The sequence below is a fragment of the Gracilinanus agilis genome, chromosome 6 (assembly GCF_016433145.1).
Source record: "Gracilinanus agilis isolate LMUSP501 chromosome 6, AgileGrace, whole genome shotgun sequence".
In the NCBI taxonomy this organism is placed as follows: Eukaryota; Metazoa; Chordata; class Mammalia; order Didelphimorphia; family Didelphidae; genus Gracilinanus; species Gracilinanus agilis.
The window spans coordinates 288,674,568-288,693,616 of NC_058135.1; the positions used below are offsets into that span (position 1 = coordinate 288,674,568).

The 19,049-nt window shown below is 38.4% G+C and overlaps 1 protein-coding gene across 1 annotated transcript in view; it reads left to right on the top strand.

Annotated features, from left to right (window-relative positions):
* The first annotated feature begins 1,781 nt into the window (after nucleotides 1–1,781).
* Nucleotides 1,782–19,049, top strand: part of LOC123252785 (mitogen-activated protein kinase kinase kinase kinase 2-like) — a 58,015-nt gene continuing 40,747 nt past the window's right edge. Inside the window, exon 1 of the mRNA XM_044682029.1 lies at nucleotides 1,782–1,905. Coding sequence (XP_044537964.1) covers nucleotides 1,782–1,905 — 124 coding nt within the window. The remainder of the gene's footprint in view (nucleotides 1,906–19,049) is intronic.

Here is a 19,049-nt window from a genome sequence, read left to right on the forward strand (position 1 = left end):
AGCCCCTGGACCTTCCCAAATGGTATATAAGTTCCCCAATTTCCTTTGTTCCTTGGAGTGGTCATCTAGCCTGGTGTCACTCCCAGGGGGTCAGGGAGCAGAGGGAAGCAGTGTTCAATCCTGGACTCTGCATAAGGCGCAGCTGTGAATAAGAGGCCTAAGTAGCCCTGTTCCCCATTTCCCTTGATTAAAGAGTGGCTTTATTTAATAGTTCTGTGTTTTTTCTAAGTTAACATCTGTATAACTTATGACATATATCCAGCAGTTCATGCATTTTTTTAAACATCACACAGCAAGTAGCTATGTATAAACTCATATAAATCCTATATACAAATGGGTTTTGCTATTGTCAATAACCGGGCTATTGTGAATTTGGGGAATTTGGTACTTTATTTGAATGTGCATTATCTACTCTACTACTGTTTTGATTTTATATATCTGCTATTTTGTAAAAACCATTTGTACTTATGCAATGGATCATGGCCAAGTTTAAAAAGGAAATGGATCTCATTTTTTTTTTTTAGGTTTGAAAAAGATGAGCTTTTTTTTTTTTTAAACATTTATTAATAATCATTTTTAACATGGTTACATGATTCATGCTCCTACTTTCCCCTTCACCCCCCGCTCTCCCCCCACCCATGGCCAACGCACATTTCCACTGGTTTTGTCATGTGTCCTTGATCTAGACAAGATGAGCTTTTTAATAACTGCTTTTATCAACCTGTTAAGTAAGTCATGCAGTTACAAAGTATTAGAAAAAAAAAAACCATGAAATTTCTGTGCTTTTTTTTTTTTCTTAAAAAAGGGGGGAGATGGAGAATTCTTTCACTGTATAAATAATATCTGGCACTTCATTGGGACTCTAGACAAAAGGCCTTCCCCAAGCAACCCCAAAGAAATAAACTTATCCAAAACAAAAACAACCAGATTTGATCCAATTTTGTGTCAATGTCCACTTTGTTAGGCTTCATTACATTCAGAATGTGAGGTCTCTAAATAAAGAGAAAATACAAAGTCTTCCAGAGACTAAGTCATTGACCAAAATTTAGAGCCACCAGAGGGTCCAAATGACAAGGTCAAAACTGTTTCTGGTTAGACTTCATATTTTAATTCACTTTTCAATGAGGCACCATAATATCTAATAATCTGATCAGATCTCAAAGCAAAATGCACCCTCCCCCCAAAAAAAAACCTCTAATTTTTTTTTTTTTACAATGAAGAGGTAACTAAATCCGCTGGACCACACCAGGATTACATTTAGCAAAGTTCAGAATATTTTTAAATGTTAAAAGAAAGACAAGCCCCATTCAGCTGTTGAGTTATAAAGATGAAAATCTTCTATTCTTAGGAAGTAGATTTTAATTTTTGTTGGATAACTATACACAGGTGATAAACTATAAATGATACTGTTCTTTTCAGATTATAAAAATACTAGCTTCTTTCATCCACATTTATAGGCATCTCACTGCTTGAGTCAAGATTGGGTTTGATAAGTGATTAAAGGCAATTCTATTACAGCAGCATGGATTTTTTTTTCTTAAAAAAGGAGGAAAAAGTCGACTAAGAGAGAAAACAGTCTCTAATTCTGCAACAGTCAAATGGAGCTATTTTGCTGATGTAAAGTAACACTCTAACTCCCTGCAGGACGGCCATTCTCTCTTCCAGCAGTGACCAAGCACGAGTCCTAAGAAGGCCCTCTTCCAAGCCTCCAAGCAAGCTCTAGCGTTCACCCAAAGTGCAGAGAGCTGAGGAGAGGGGGGAGGAGAGGGGGGAGCTGACGGATGGCCCGGCTCACCGGACGCTCAGCCGGTGCAGCAGGACTGACTCGAGAGGAGCCCAGAGGAGGAGGCAGCGGCCTGAGCAGCCAAGTTGCCCCCCGGGGCCTCGAGCTGCCCACCAGCTACGGTTAGAGCTGGGAGTCTGCACATGCCTCATCTGAGTTAAACAAAATTAAAGACTAATTTGGACTGAAGCTGGCTGGGAAGTGTTCACTAGAGTAAGTCAGGAGGGAAAAGGTATTTCTGTGGTTACGTGTAAACTTGTGATAGGCTCGAAGAGGGAACAGAAGAGGAAGTGGTGAGGAAAGGATGCTCTGCGCGCCACGAGGACCGCTCGTCTAGGTGAAGGTCACCCCGGCTTCATTGTACACTTTGAAGATTTTCTCGATTGCATTGACATAGGCATTGGTGTGGTAGTTTCGAGTCCACACCCTCAATCATGTCCACCCCAACCCATGCGTTCAAGCAGTTGTTTTTCTTATATGTTTCCTCTTCCTTCCTCTGCATGTGGGCAGCGTTCTTTACCATAAATCCCTCAGGATTGTCCTGGGTCATTGTATTGCTGCTGGTATAGAAGCCCATTACATTCGATTTTACCATAGTATATCAGTCTCTGTGTACAATGTTCTTCTGGCTCTGCTCCTTTCGCTCTGCATCTGTTGGATCTCATTTTTTGATGAGCAATTTTTGTATTCTACCTCCCCTTGGCTGACACAGTGTGTCTCTCATTTTAAGTTATATATTTTTGATTTTTAAAACATTTTTTCTTATTGTTTTTTTCCCTTGTGTTTTCAATATAGTATTTGAGTACTTTGAAGTACATATAAACAATATTAATCTTTTTTTATTTTATAGTAATAGAAGTTTAAAATACAGTTGTTCTAATATTAATGCATACCCAATAAAACTTTAAACTGGAGAATGCCATTGATTGTTTAAATATTATGGGACTTTTGTAGTAACCAAAAAATAGAGACTCAGAGTATATAGCTTGACAACACTATGCTCTGTTGAGCAGGGTAGCTACCAGAGACTCATAGCTCATAACTTGGCTCATAACCTGACAGCACCATGATCTATCGAACAGTACCACTACTCCCTTCATAGAGTAGTCCTAACTCCTAACCCCGAACCCCAAACATTAAGGTTTCCATGGTATCAACACTCAACATCCCACCAAGGAATGTTTTGTTATTTTCAAGCTCCAGGACACCTGTGCCTGTCTCCCAGCCCCCGAAACGTATAAATTCCCTCCTCTGAATGCATCACTTGGGACTCTCTTGCTGAGTTCCCCCAGCGCACACTGGTAATAAAGCTTTCTCTTGCTTTGATTGCATTGTCTCGTGTGTTCCTTTGGTGGCCACCCATTCGAACCCTAACACTTTGCTTAATGATTATGCCTGATTCCAGAAGAAGAAAATATAAAGGGAGCCACTGCACAGTGCTAAAGAAGTACAAAGCCAATCTTCATAGTGCAAATCGAGCACAAGGTGAAAGAGACCAACCAATCCCAATGGGATTGATGTAATTTTGAGCCAAGACAAGAGGACTTGAACTTGTTTGGGGTTTGAGGTGGCAGCACTTAACATATGTTAAGACCCAGTACTTCCTCTGAACCACATTCTATCCAACTACCTCATACTGGCTACCATTCTGGCTCCTATAATTTAGTCCCTTTTTTCTGTCATTTATAAGTGTGGCAAACTTTCTGTAGTCCTGGCTACTGATTGGGTAAGTGTATAATTACTTAAATCACTTTGATTGGGTCCTGATTCAAGGATCTGTTATAGTTTTGTTTTTCCTTTACTTAGATTTTTTAGACAAAAGACTTTGACTTTTTATTTTATTCACAAGTTATTTTTTATCTTTTATGTGGATTTTTAAAATGTTTTTTTATTTCTTTTGCAATTGATTCATATACCTTATAACTCCCCCATTTATTCCTTGAGTGATCACTGTTTATTATTATTTTCCTCAGGGGGGCCTTTGCTATTATTGTGAACTTTGATTTGAATTTAGGAAATTTTAGGATAAGAAATTTGCTACCTTCCAGAATCCAGACAACAAACCTTTTTGGAGAAGGCACCATGAAAACACCTGCAGAGACCACACCATAATGAACTTTAGGATGTGAAATTGAACTATGGAGGGTTGAAAGCATTTGTTTTGAATGCATACTCTTATGCCAATGGGGACTGCCCCCAAATTATTATTTTTGTCAATGTAGCAGTCATTGATTTTGTTCTCTTTTCCTTTTATCTGCAAATAACTGCAATTTTTAAGTTGATTATGTTTTCATGATTTGGGAGACTGGTCTCCCAAATAGGATCACAGAGGGGAGTGTATAGTAGGAAAATTTTGAACCCCTAAAGACTGCATTGCCCAGAGTTTCCTTCTGTATTACCTAGAATGCTTTTCCTTTTGTTTACATTTGCATGGTCATGTTTGTATAAGTTCTGTTGTACCCAAATTTTAATACCTAGCCCAGGTTCATGGCCGAAGGAAGAATCACACTGACAATGCAATATGCAAGAAGAGGCTCATTCTTTAATAGCAATAATAGCTAGGGTCGCTAGGCAGAGAGGCATGCCTGAACGACCCCTTGGAATTCTCAGCCAAGAGTTTATATAGAAATGTTTGGGGAAGGGGGTTGGTACATACATAATTATCAAGGTAGTGTCAGGGACAGGTGGTCAGGAAGCATCTGGGGAGGGGGGTTTCAGGGTCAGGGGTCTGGAAGCATTTGGCAAACATACATTAAATAGGCAAATATTGTAAAGCAGGCAAACATAGACAGACAAACATTCCTCAAGACATCAGATAAGATAGCTTCAGTTTTAGGTTTATGATAGGGGGAGATAAGGAAGACTGTGCTGGGAAACCTTGGGGGCTGGGGGTAGCTTGTCCAGGCCAGAAATAGTTCAGTAGACTGCCAGACTGATTTTTAAATCCAACAGTTCTAAAGCTCCACCTCATTCTTTCTCTTTGGCTCTGGCAAACAGGCTGAATGCCTAGGTCTCTTACTTTACTTATTATTAATAAAATTTTATTAAATAGAATATTTAGTTATTAGATATTAATTTTAAAATTCAAAAACAGCATGTATTCAATGATTATTTCCCGTTGGCTTACTGCAAAATCCCAGAAAAGATAATAGCTCTCTTGCTTTCCTGGGCAAGTTGCTTCACCATGCTTGCCTCAGTTTTTCATCTCTAAAATGAGCTGGAGAAGGAAATGAAAACCACTCTAATATCTCTACTAAGAAAACCCCAAACAGGGTCATGAAGAGTCAGATGTGACTTAAAGTACCAAAGAATGGCAAAACAAAGGACCTATGAAGGAAAATGACATCCACCTCCAGAGAAAGAATTGATATTTGGAGTTCTGTATTCAAAAGTTTCACATCTACATCTGTGTTCTCTAATGCAGAGTTGGGATGTATAAGAATTTAAAATTTAGGATTTATTCTAAATATAGAAGTTCTGAAGTAATATTATGTTTGCCAATTATAAAATTAGCTCTTAAGTCACCAGTCTCTTAGCTGCTTTTAACAATTTAGTTCAATAGAGATATAATAGAAGAGAGAATTGTAGAAAGGAAGTAGAAAGTATTGCCTACATAGATATCCTATAATTTCTGTCTGAAGAAGTCCAGCTCACTTCCAAGCAAGGGCTCTCAAGTCCCAATCTCCATGTGGAGTTATGGTAGTCTCTTGAGCCAGGAGTCCCTATGGTGTCTTCAGCAAGAGATCCACCAAAGCAGCCTCCTCCAGGAAAGGAAAGCCTCTCCAGAAGAAATCTTTCCAGAAGAAAGAAAAGGAAGGCCAACTACTCATCCAGCAAACTGAGGGAGGATCCAGGGAAAGAGTCTCCTTAAGTCTACCTCACTGACACAGAGTCTCCAAAGATGAACTCCAAAGGAGAAAAAGATCAAAGGAGAAGTCCCTTGGACAGGAAGTTCAAATCCTGTTTTTACAGTCTTTTTTTCCCATGTGCCTTCCTGTCCCTTCCTCACTTTATGGGAACCAATCACAGTCTTTCAATTTACCTAGCACTGCCCAGGGGCAGAGCAGTGCCCTCTGGAGTTGTCACCCACTCTATGAAATGACTTGGGAACTCTCATTCTTAGTGATTGGTAAGGTACTAAATATGGTTGCTTAAGTTTTGATTAATTAACTTAAAATAGAGAAGAGGAGAGTTAATCCTATCTTTACAGATGGAGAGGGGGAAATGGTTTAGAACTGAAATATAACGGAAAAAAACAAATTTAATTTATGAGAATTTGGGTTCAAGCTCTGCCTCTGTCTGACACCTATTAGGTGGATGACCCTGGGCTGGTCCTTACCTTTTTAGTATTCTGGGAAGCTCTTTCAAGATCCAAGGTCAAGAGAAATGACTCTAATAAGTAGAGGGAGAGTCCACTCCAGTAGGCCTGAATACTGATCTAATTAGAGGCCCATGGCCATGTAGAACAAATAAAAGGAAAACACTCCCCATTGCATCCATCAATGGGAACTGAGAATTTTGTAACCCTGCAAGTTTTCTTGAGAGCACAATAGCTTTTACTAATAGAGAGAAGGTTCTGCCATGAGAAAACTCTAAGAGTTTAGAATACCTAAATATTTATTATATTTGGGCTAAATTTAGTCTTTTCAAATGAAATACATATTAATGGAAATTATACACAACATAAAAAATCAGATTGTCAAATTAAATGTAGGGGAAGCATGACTATATTTCATTTGGCAAAAAAGATCGTACATATTTACTTAGTTGTAAATTTTATTTTATTTTTATTTTTAATTTTTTTAAACCCTAATATCTTTATATATATATCCTTCTATATTCATTTTATTTGTTATAGGGGTAGGCAATGGGGGTTAAGTGACTTGCCTAGGGTCACAAAGCTAGGAAGTGTCTTAGGTCAGATTTGAACCTAGGACCTCTTGTCTCTAGGCCTGGCTCTCAATCCACTGAGCCATCCAGCTGCCCCCTAGTTGTAAATTTTAGAAAGGGGCCAGCTAGAATTTTCAGTGAATAACTTGCCAGCCATGGAATCAGGGAGATTCGTTGTTGTGAGTTCAAATCTGAACTCAGACATTTACTAGCTCAGTGACCCTAGTCAAGTCATTAAACTAGTCTACTTCAGTTTTCTCATTTCTAAAATGATATAGAGAAGGAAATGGCTAAAGACTACACTATCTTTATCAAGAAAACTGCAAATAGGGTTACAAAGAGGGTTTTCAGTGAATGGCCAGGTGCATGATGGATAGCGTGCTTGCCCTACACTCAAAAAGACTCATCTTTTGTGAATTTAAATCTGGCCTCAGACAATTATGAGTTCATTGAACCTGTGCTAACCAATTCACTCTGCCTGCCTTATTCTCCTCATCTGTAAAATGAGCTGGAGAAGGAGATAGCTAAACATTCCAAATAGGGTCATGAGAAGTCAAAAACCACTGAAAAGCAATGGAATATAAAAGAAGAGTATGAAATGGTGGGCCCAATTACAAACATCTTCTTCAGTTGCATTTAGAATCATGAAATCTAAGATAAAAGAACCATAGATCGGGTCTACTCCAACAATCTCATTATACAAATGAAGCCCTACTAGAACCCCCAGAAGTCATCTTTCCTAACTAACTCCCTTATTTCAGAGGTGAAGAAGCTGAGTGTCACAGACAGGAAATACATTGCCCCACATCACCAAAGAAGGACTGCTTTGACAAAATGTAATATTTCTTTCTGTTCACAACACTTAAGAAATGCCGTGGTGGCAGGAGCTTTTCTTCACATGTTGAAAAGGACATATAAGAAAATTAGAGGCAAAAGAAAAAGAGTAAAAACAACCTAGTTAAAAATAAAACTCTAGACTTGGATCCAAGAAAAGCTGAGATGAAATCTTGACTCAGCTCTTACAGTGTGACTCTGAGCACGCTACTAACCCTCTGTCTACCATAAACTCTTCATCTGTAATATAGGGATACTTCTCAGGTAGCTGTGAGAATAAAAGGATCTAATATCCAATCCAATCCAATAAACATGTATTAAGGACATGCTAGGTTCTAGGTACTGTGCTAAGCACTGATGTTACAATGAATTAAAAGGAAGATAGCCTGTGCCTTCAGGAAGCTTACACTCTAACAGGGTAAGAGAGCACTCAAAGAGTCAGGGAAGTAGGGTAGAAAGGGAATACCAAAGTGTATCTGACTCTGAGGCATCTCTTTCCATTGAATTGAGACCACAAAGAAAGCAGATGCAGCATGCAGTGAGGTAAAAAGACCAGTGTTTGCTCTCTATAAAGGAAGACATTGGGAAGAGTTTGGTACTCCATCCTCTAGCACTTCAACAGAGAGCAAAGGAGGCTGAGGGAAATAATGTAGGGCAACAGGAGTTAGCAGCATAGTGATGAGATTAAAAGTGATGAGCTTAACCTTAGAGGGGCATCTTGTTCTGTGAAATTGAAATAAGGTAGGATAGAAAGTGCAAAGTCCAATCCTATAAAATGTGAAGTATATCATACCTATTGGTGTTTATAATATACATAAAGCTCTTTGCAAACAGTAAAATGCTACATTAGAGCTAGATATTATCATTCTCAATATCTTTTGACAGAGGCCAAGAAAGTTGAGAGGCAACTTAGAAGAGAATATAGAATGAGTAAAAACTCCAGCTGTTCCCCATTGACCCTAGGATAAAACACATATTCATCAGTTTATCTTTTAAAACCCAGATAAATCAATTCCTGAACTATCTTTCAGACATTATTGGATATTATTCCCCATTCTTCCCTTGGTGATTGAAACAAACTGGCCTCCTCTCTATCTCTCATATATACCACTCCATCTCTCATCTCTTTGCATTTGAATTGGTCATCTCCCATCTCTGGAAAGCACTATATCCTCATCTTGCTAAATAGACCTCTTATCATTTCTTTCATTATGCAGCTCAAGCAACCTTTTCTACAGGAAGACATTCCTGGTCATTCAGGTAGTACTTCTGATATAGTATGAATAGTCCCAATCTAGGGTTTAATAATCTATGGCTTAGAGTGGAGTTGACTCTCTACTATACCAAGTTCACTCTGCCTCAATTCATACAAATCTACTCTATATGATATTTATTGGAATTTTGTGATGTCTCCTTTGGATAAGTGTTGAGTCTGATGATGCAACAACAAGGAAGAAAATAGCAATTGATACCAAACATCAGATTTGCATGAAAATGTTATTGTTCTTTAGATACCATCATGCCCCCAGAATACCACTGCTTCAGTGTCTTCTCTTGTAAGGTCAGACCCACAAGAAATTTTTAGTAAGTATATTACGTAGCTCATTGATCCCTGTTTTAAGATTTCGGGGGTTGAATTGATTATATGAAAGGCACAGCCACAAAAGACTTAGGCACAAAACCTCACTTTTGTCCTTCAGATTGTCTGGCTTCCTGTCCTGGATTTAGTGCTCTTCCTTATGGCCACAGCTTAAGGACAGTCAAAACTATTTGTTCAGTAAATATTTACACACATACATGAACTTTTGAGTAATTAAATTCTAATATGCTCTCAGGTCAGTAGCCAAGACTTTTTTTAGTATAAATTCATTGACTTGCATGATGACATATGGTGAATCACAGAATCTCTGAGCTCAAAGGGACCTGAGAAGGCATCTAACACTCCAACAGCTCTGGGAGTCACACATAGAGGCAATTGTTGCCAAACAGAGTAAATGTTGAGCTCAGCTGTCTCCATTGCAGGGCTTAGAATTCTTACTGAGGTCTTACTGCTCAATAGACATCTCTCCAAGAAGAAGAGTTTAGCCTGTTCCTGGCCTAGGTCTTTCTATCTTTCTAGCTGAACAATCTAAGGCTTCATTCTAGTTCCAGTTCATTCCTACCCTTGGTTCAGGCTGATTCTCTGTCCCTGGTCAGTAGTACCTGGTGCCCAGCATTTACCGCCTAGGGAATCTGTCTCAGTTGTTCACATGGATATGACTTTCTCCTTTTTTTCATGGTTTAAGACTTAAGAGATGCATTCTTGAACAAGTGAAATAACATAAAAATCCCCAATGAACATGAAGGATGTCCATTGTCCCAATTATGATATCTAGTTGCTATCCTTAGTCATGAATTTTGTACCTTAGGCAAATAACTAATGGATTGAACTTGCTTCTGTTCATTAAGATGAAGGAATATACTTCAGGTTGTAAATTAGGACTACAAGGGTCATTAGAGGCCATCAAGTCTTATTTATACCTCATTATATAAATATGGAAACTGAAGCTGAGAGAGGGTAAGTGACCTTGCCCAAAATCACACAGGTAGTAGGTATGAAAGCTATGATTTCCACCAAGGTCCTCTGACTGAAGAGTCAAGATACTTTTCACTGTACCATGCCATAAGTCAGTCTGATCATTACAGTCTCAAAGAAATTTACAAAAATGCCCCAAATTGAGTAATCATCCTATTTTCATAGACACACATGGACAAAATGGCAGCTCCTGTAGGTCTTAGAGCTTGTGGACATGCTGGTGACTCTAATGGATAAGTTGTGATCCACTCTGTTGGGCAAAATGCCCACAGGCTTGAGATCACAGAGCCGCTGAATAATAGGTACATTTTACTAGTGAACATAATACTTTGTCTTTCCTATAGTTCATAGAATGTGTCTTCGTTTTGTGTCTAGCACAGAGAGACTGTTGGATGGCTCTGTTAATAACTGGAGAAACAGAAAAAAATGATACATGTCCAAACTTGGCTTAATTTCTGGTATCAACATAATCAATCCTTCCCAGATTATGTTGACAGAAGGGTGGCAGATTATCCTGAGAAAAAAATCTCTGTAATGAGAAGTAGCTTGAGAATAAAGAGATTTTATTGGGGTCAGAGGGGAACTAACAGAGAAGTCCTGTGTAGCAAGACTGGCCACTGAGGACTGCCTAGATGGATGGGTCTATGACAAGAGTGATTTCCTCTCCATCACTGTGGATGAGGTCAGTAGACATCCCACTGTGAGCCAACAGCTGTTTGATCACATTCTTCACTTTCCTTTTAATCCGGAAAATAGCATCAAACTCTCAATTCTCTTCTACTCAAAGTGACCCCCTCTCTATAAAATCAGAAAAAGAAGCCCAATGTCTCTTGGCAGGTTGCTTTTCTTTTGTGTGAGTGAGTCCTTTTATATTCCTAGTTAAGTCTGGCTGCACTGAAAGGCTCTGGGAGGCAGAAGTTTCATAGTGGTAATAATCAGGTCTTCTGGTTGTTTTATAAAATGTCACATGGGCTCCATGTGTTGAACATTAGGCATAAAATACAATTAGAATTGGTCAATAATAACTGCAGATCCCTAGCTCTACAGATATTACCTCATTTGAACTTCACAAACCCTGTAAGGTAAGTGATACAAATATTATATCCATTTGATAGATCAGGAAACCAAGACTTAAGGAGGTCAAATGGCTTGTCCAGTGTAACACAGCTAGGAGGTATCTGAGGAAGGAACCTTGTCCATGTCATCTTTTTTTTTTTTTAATTTGGGATTTCCTAAATATAGGAAGTTCTTACTAAAAAGAATCTCTCTATACATGCAGCCCATCAGCCAGGTTGCAACATAAAGAGAGCACCCTGAGAGATCCTGAGACTGATTGATTTCTCAAGGTCACCAAGCCAGAATGGGTCAGAGGGAATGTGTGAACCCAGGTATTCTTGATTCTAAGCCTTCCTTTTGTCCACCACACTTACTGGGATATGAGCCACCTTCTCTTTTCAGGCACTTTCACACTGAGGAATTCAATGTGTCCTCTGAGCCAGAACCCAAAATATCAAGTCTCTGACCACCAGGAGACATCAACTATTGAGTTAAATACACTGTCCCTATAGTGCTATGACCTGAATAGGTGAGTGTTTTGCAAACAGGGTGGATCCAAAGCCATCCAGTAAAGTCACTACAGTGCTGAATATCCACTCAGTCCAATGAAGATCTGATTCTTCTATGTGTTTTACTATGAATTTGCTGTAGGAGGGCCAACCAACATGCTGGTGGTCTACATTGAGTTCTCTTGCCGGGGGCACGCAACTGGTAAGTGTCTGAGGCCAGGGTGGACCAGGGTGAAGAGACCAGAGTTTTACTGGATCTCCACAGGAATGGCAGTTGATCTTAACTGTCACCCAGCTTCCACTAGACCAGAGTATAGGAACAGGCTAACAAGGTAAAAGGGACTTAACAGCTTTAATTATGTTAGACTAAAAGGTGGGAAAGGATTTCTATACTTAAAATCTAAGGGATAAAACCACAGGGCAATGGGAGGACTTTTCTACTCTTATCTAAGTGATCTAAACTAACAGGGCCCAAGGAGCTATAAATGGAGTCTCTGGGTTTCTGCCTCAAACCTGGAACCTGCCAGGCTTGAGTACAGCTAGGGCTTTTGTGGCTTTGGGATTCTCACTGCAATCCACTGATGATCTCTGGATGCCAGGAGCTAAAGTTGTCTCAGGAACCAAGTAGAAAGGGGTTTGCTTGAAGCACTGTCCTCTTCTCTTGGCTCTGTAGATCTTGTCCTTTCCTTAAATGCCACACCACACAGGATCCCAGGGGAAAGCAGGAAGCAGGGTGTCCTTTGCTCTGAGGTCTCCCAGGCTGGCAACAGTTTTGCTCACCACTAATGGAGTCCACACACAGAGCACAGACAGACTTCCTCCTCCGTCATTCCAACCTGGAATTCCCAGCTCCAGCTCCTTCCTGCTAGGTACTTCCTAATCAATATATAATCAATACCTAATAACCAGCTAATCTAATCTTACTCATAACAATAGGGACCCCATCAAAAAATAAGAAATTTCTATTTCTAAAATTTAATTTATATTCATTAATTTTTAGATTTTTTTCCATTATTTGTACTTCCAAATATATTCCCCAACATATGTTAGCCAGAAGCCTATCTTTGTAACAAAGAGTGAAAAAATAAAAGAGATAAAATAACAAAAGTAAATCAACAAATAAATATTTTGACGATGTATACAATACTCCACACCAATAGCTATCTACTTCTGTAAATAAAGTACAGAAGAGCATTTTCTCATCTGTACTTCACATCGAAATATTGCCTAATATTGATACGAATATAGAAGTTCTAAATATACATCCATATAACCCCAAAACCTAAAACTTTTAACGAGGGCTGCCATGGATAGGAAGGAATTTTGTGACATTTCTCCAAAATCATTTGATTTTATTTTTGTGCCTACCTGGCTTCTCTTCATGGAACACCTGAGTTCTGCTTATTTTTCAGGACTTTGTGGGTGAGGCCTGATTGAGACTTGGATTTTGGTCATTTGGGTCTATTTTGATGTTGGAATGACATATTTATAAGTAATTCATTGGTTAACCAAAATGAGATTTGTTTTCTCAGAGTATAGTAAGGGATAAAAGTAAACGTGAAGACAGTAAAGGAAAATGAGATGCAGATGGTTTAGTGACTTGCTCAGGGATATGCAGATATGAAATATTGAAGGTAGGACCAATTCAAAGGGGCAAACTTCTGCTACAAAAAAAAAAGAAATTTCATGGTCAGTGTCTGGTTAAAAAGATCCCTGAAGAGTTATGAAAAAGAATGATATTTACCTCTAGAGAAAGAATAGTAGGTGTAGTAATGCAAATGAAATTTTTTGATTTAACTCTGTTTTTATTTTGGCAAATGTTTTGGGGTTTTTGTTTTTAAGATTATTCAATTACCCAAAGTAAATAATATGGGAATATGTTTTGCGTGATATTACATGTATAACCCAGATTGAATTATTTTTCATCTTTGGAGGGGAAAGGAAGAAAGAAGAATATAATGTAGATCATATAACTTCTGAAAACTTATGTGGAGATTTGTTATTAAAATAATAAATAAAGAAAGAATTCTTTAAAAAGACCCCTTGAAAGTTCATATTTTTGGACATTTCTCCAGTATAGACTAGAATTATTACTGTTACCTACATGGCAGTATCCATCATGAATCAAACCTTCTATTGAGAGAAAGACATTCTCTGAAGAGAATTCCTCTTAAGAGTTGGAAGATGTTTTCTCACATGGCCCATTTTGGACAAAAGCAAAGACAAAAATCATGAGAGGAAGGAACAGAAGTCCTTTAATTTGCTTGCTATTCTTAACATGAGTTATTTGGATGGGAAAGGGGTTACCTTCCAGTAGCCTAGAATTGTTTGCTTTCTGGAGGGAATTCAAACCACTAAGTGTTTTATGAGACTAGAAGAGAATTTGTAGAAAGAACTGTGATCTGTGAAAGAGCTTGGGCACTCCAGAAATGTTGGGATGTTAGGCAACTGGGAATCCTGAATTGATTTCCCCTCTGAGAAGAGCTTGTTGGTTTTTCTTAGTGCATTTTTTTGTGTGTTTCAATATGTGTTCATGGGCTCCTCTGTGTCCCAGTTTACTCACTTTGCTGTGGTGGGAAATAAAGGCTGTCCTCTTGCCAACATGCACTTTATTCTCCTAAGTGCTTGCACAAGATCTGATGCCTCTGTTTCCTGGTGTATGGAAAAGGAGATACATGTAGAGTTTGTTGGGTTAAAATGACTGATACAATGAGTAAAAAAAGGAAATAGCTTTTATGGTCAAATTCCCTCAACTGCAATATCCATATAGATGTTTGATGGGCCCTGAGACTTAGAGTTACTTTGATAATTCCTGGCCTCCAGGAAATGAAGACCAAAAGATAAGAAAGGCTAATTTTATTTTATTTGGGGAGGGGGGAGGTTGAATATTTATTTTTATTTTTTACTTTGATGTTTTTTAATGTTTTTAATTTTTATTTAGAATATTTTTGAATGGTTACATGATTCATAATATTTTCCCCTTCTCTTCTCTCCTTCCCCTCCTAAAACCAAAAAACACTTCCACTGGGTTATACATGGTTCATAGTTCAAAACCTATTTCTATGTTATTCATGTTTGTGGTAGAGAGATCCTTTAATACCAAAACCCTAATCAGATCCTTATCACACTATGTGATGAAGCATATATTTTTCTAATGTGTTTCTGCTCCCACAGTTCTTCCTCTGGATGTGGACAGCATCTTTCTCCCGAGTCCCTCAGGGTTGTCCTGGGTCATTGCATTGTTGCTAGTAGCAAAGTCAGTTACATTTGATTGTGCTACAATGTATCAGTCTCTGTGTATAACCTTCTCCTGGTTCTGCTCCTTCTGCTCTATCTGAACAGTCAGACCTCCTTAAACTACACTGAGCTATCTTAAATAATGTTTCTCTAACTATATAATCCTACACTAATTGATGAATCTTAATTTGACAATTAACTTCTTAAGTAATGTGTATATAATCTTCTTAGAGAAACCAACGCAGCTTCTCTCCCTCCTCAGTCAGAGAAGACAAGACCTCTGACAGCTTCTTACTCCAGTCCTTTCCACTGTCAGTTCTAGTGAACACAAAACAGCTCTTTAGCTCCCCCTTCAGGTTCTGAAGAGAAAAGCTCTCAGTAAAACACTCAGCTCAGTATGAAAACCTGAAATTTCAAATAAACATTTCAAAGTTACTAAATATCTTCTTTTGCTGTCAGAGAAAGACCCAGCCTCCTGCTCTCATAGAAAGACCGAGAAACAGGACCCTCAGGAAGTCAGAGAGAGTGCCCAAATGCCAACTGCCAACTCCTCATTTCCTAGCTCCCTTACAGGGCTCGCAGCAGACTTTGTCTGTCTCCTCCCTTAAAGGACACAAGGTAAAAGTGTAAAAACACTTTCTCTGATCTAAAACTCCTCTTAATGAAACTAAATAAATTTTTATCACAACATAAAGAAAAACCAAGCAAAAAGATCCGTCAGTTTAAAGATTTACCTAAAAACTTGATAAATGTAACTAATAAAAATGTGATTGAATGAACAAATAATTAATTCAATTGGGCCCAAATCTAATAATTTTATAAACCTATTTAAAAATTTCAGTCTCTCCACATGGGATCACATTTTCCATCTTTCTCTTCTTTTCTCTCTTACTTCCTGTCATCCTTTTCTCCAGTGGGATCTGGTTTGTGGACAGAAGTTCCTGAAATCAAGTGCTCTAATAATATCCACAGCAGGACAGCTGGCAGGAAGTCTTGTGTTTGAGATACTCTCTGACAAGTGAGTCTGACAAGTGAGATCCCAGAGGTCCTTTCAGGGAGATCTATTTCTTAAACAAAACTGTTATGTTCAATGCCACATTATGAATGTAGCAATGCTGTTGATGGAATACACCAGGTTGCCTTCCAGACTGTCACTTCATGAGTGGCCACAGACAAGTCAAAATTCCAGACGGGAAGATTTCTTGTATCACACAATAGAGCGTGGAGCCACTCATGCTGTCTCAGCTAAAGCACTTGAGTCGCAAACAAGAACAAACAAATGATCCTTTCTCTCTACTTTCTTATCTGTAGACCAAGGCTTAGAAGGAAGGACAAAGGGTGAGCTCCAAATATACAGAACATATGAATCTATCTCTTTCTCTCCCTCTCTCTCCCCCCTCTTTCTCTTTCTTTCTGTCCCACTCATATGGAAATAGAGCACAAAGAAAAAGATACAACTATCTACTTTAGAGAGACTTTACCTATTGATGCTGTGAGTTTTCTCCTTCTCACTATGCTCAGGTTGGATTATTATCTTATAAAAATATATTTAGATAATGCATACACATACCCAGTAATAGGACTACTAGGTCTGTATCCCAAAGAGAACAAAAAAATGAAAGGACCTATGTGTTTAAAGATATTTTTAACAGCTTTTTTGCCCTGGTAGAGAATTAGAAAGGGAAGGGAAGTTCATCTATTCTGGAATTGCTAAACGAGCTGAGATTTGTAATTCTGGTGGAACACTACTGTGCTATAAGAAATGGTGAGCAGGATAGTTTCAGAAAATCAGGAAAGACAACCTCATGCAAAGTGAAGCAAGCAGAGCCAGGAGAACATTTTTCACAGCAACGTCAATACTGTATGACGATCAGCTGGGAATGGTTCGGCTATTTTCAGCAGCAAAGATCTGAGACAATTCTAAATGACTCATAATGAAAGATGCTATCCAGCTCCAAAGAAAGAATTAGTGGATTCTGAATGGAAATTGAAGCATTATTTTTTTTTTTACTTTTCAAATTTTTCTTGCTTTTGGAGAACGCTTTTTTTTCTTTCACAACATGCTTAATGTAGAAATACACTTTGCATAATTGTACAAGGAGAACTCTCTTCAATTTGCCTGCCTTCTCAATAGGAAAAAGAAGGAATAGGGAAGGACAGATTTGGAAATCCAAATTTAAAAAAACAAAAGTCAAAAAATTTTTACACAGAATTAAAATTAATAAAATATTTTTAAAATAAAATTTGAACAAAATTTAAAATAAGATATCTTTGGGATAATTTTGTTTATTGTTTGCTTCACCTAATAGCAATTGAATTGACCTATGTATCACAGAGCTAAATTCAGAGGGTCCTAAAAAGACTGATTAAGCCCCTTTGGAACCATGAACATCAAGAATCATATCAAGATGTTAATATGACTAAATCTTCACACTTAAATTCATATTGTCTGACCTCAATTGACACACAATTTAAAGAGAAAAGAGAAAACTGATGGTCAACAAGTGATAACCAGATCTTTACACACTAACTTTCCTAAAATATTTGCATTTTGATAGGGCACAGTGCCTGACCAGACTAAACCTCACATAGATGCTCTTTAGAACTTAGCAAGTGGCCAATACTTTTGGGATAAGGGTGTAGCACCCATGATCTTAAGTGGGGTCAAAGCTGCCTCAAAGAATTCCATAGTGCCCCCCATAACTCTAGGAGATGGGGCAGTTGGGGCAGTTAGAAACCCGAGTATAAAAGGCAAAGTCACCCTACTTTCAGGGACACTTTGATCACACTCCTTGTGTGTTCAAGGGCTGGGAAGAAGAGTTAGATTACTCTTGGTTAGCTCATCTCTGACTTCAAAGGCTGAGTGTTTCTTTACTGGATTACTACTGGAAGAATATCTCAATTGCAGCATCTTAACTAATCACTATACAGATCTTCAAGCAAGATTACCTTTCCATCTTAAACCTAGTTACATTAGATTAAGAGAAAGATTACTTAGTGAGTGGGACAGAAGTTAAGTTGTTCAAAACAGATTCCCCAAAGGGGAATGTGTAGCCAACAAATTCATTGAAGATTTTAGATAGCTTACCTCCCTTTCATTCCTAAAACCATTTCCCTTCACGCCGTTTTCCTATAAATAATAAACCCCTTTACTTGATAAGTTACTGGGACTGTGTGAAGTTATACTAGGATATACTTACCATCCACATACTTTACCAAAGAAAAGATCCTTTCATCTAAGCACTGGTGCAGTTTCTGTCCTGAGAACAAGTCATCTGTATTTGAAGACAACCTGGAACCTATTCTATCCTAGGGTTTAGGGAATAATTTAAGCAGAGAGAGTTGTCCACCTCAGTGGGATTATTCCCTGTCAATTTATCAACTTGACCCTGAATTAACCAAGCTAGACCAGGCTCCATTTGCTTGAACTAAAAGGAATTCAGTCAAACAGTTATTGCCTTCTGGAACACCTGCTCCTGGGGTGGTGGGGAGGGGGGAGGGGAGGAGGAAGAATTCTACACACTCCTACCCTCCCCCTTGTTAGGACAGCCAACTTCATCCTCTAGCTGGACACCATTACCAACCATAACTAATCTGAGTCAATTTAACAGTTTGGCCAGCCTGCCTAGGATTTTTGAACCAGAAGAAGCAGGTTACATCATGGCTAACTCCATAAATAGGATGCTTACCACAATTGGGAGCAGTTCATTATTACTTTACAGTCTTTGGAAAGGCTTTTGCAACTCATGGCTGATTGTAATACCCCAATTTTTATGTAGCTGTTTAAGGTATATGATTCATGCCAATGGCTGACTATGCCCATTGGGCAGGCCTTAGTTTATATACCAACCAGAATGGCAATGATAGTGTCAGTGTTTGGAGCTTATGGACTTCTGAGAAAATTCCTGAGATATACTTTTGGCAAGGCAGAAATTAACAACCCTGTTCTAGAGACACTGAAGGAGCAGGTGAAACTACTTGTAGAAATTAATAAGCAAATAAGGAAAGGCAGGGAACTAGATGCTAAGACCATCTTACAGCTAGAATTAATTGAGGGGACATTCCTAAATGATACAAAAGATACAAAAAAGAAGGCCAAAGATACAAACAATGAAGAAGAGGTTAAAGGGGCTGAAGCAGCTACTGTGACTATTTTGCCAATTAC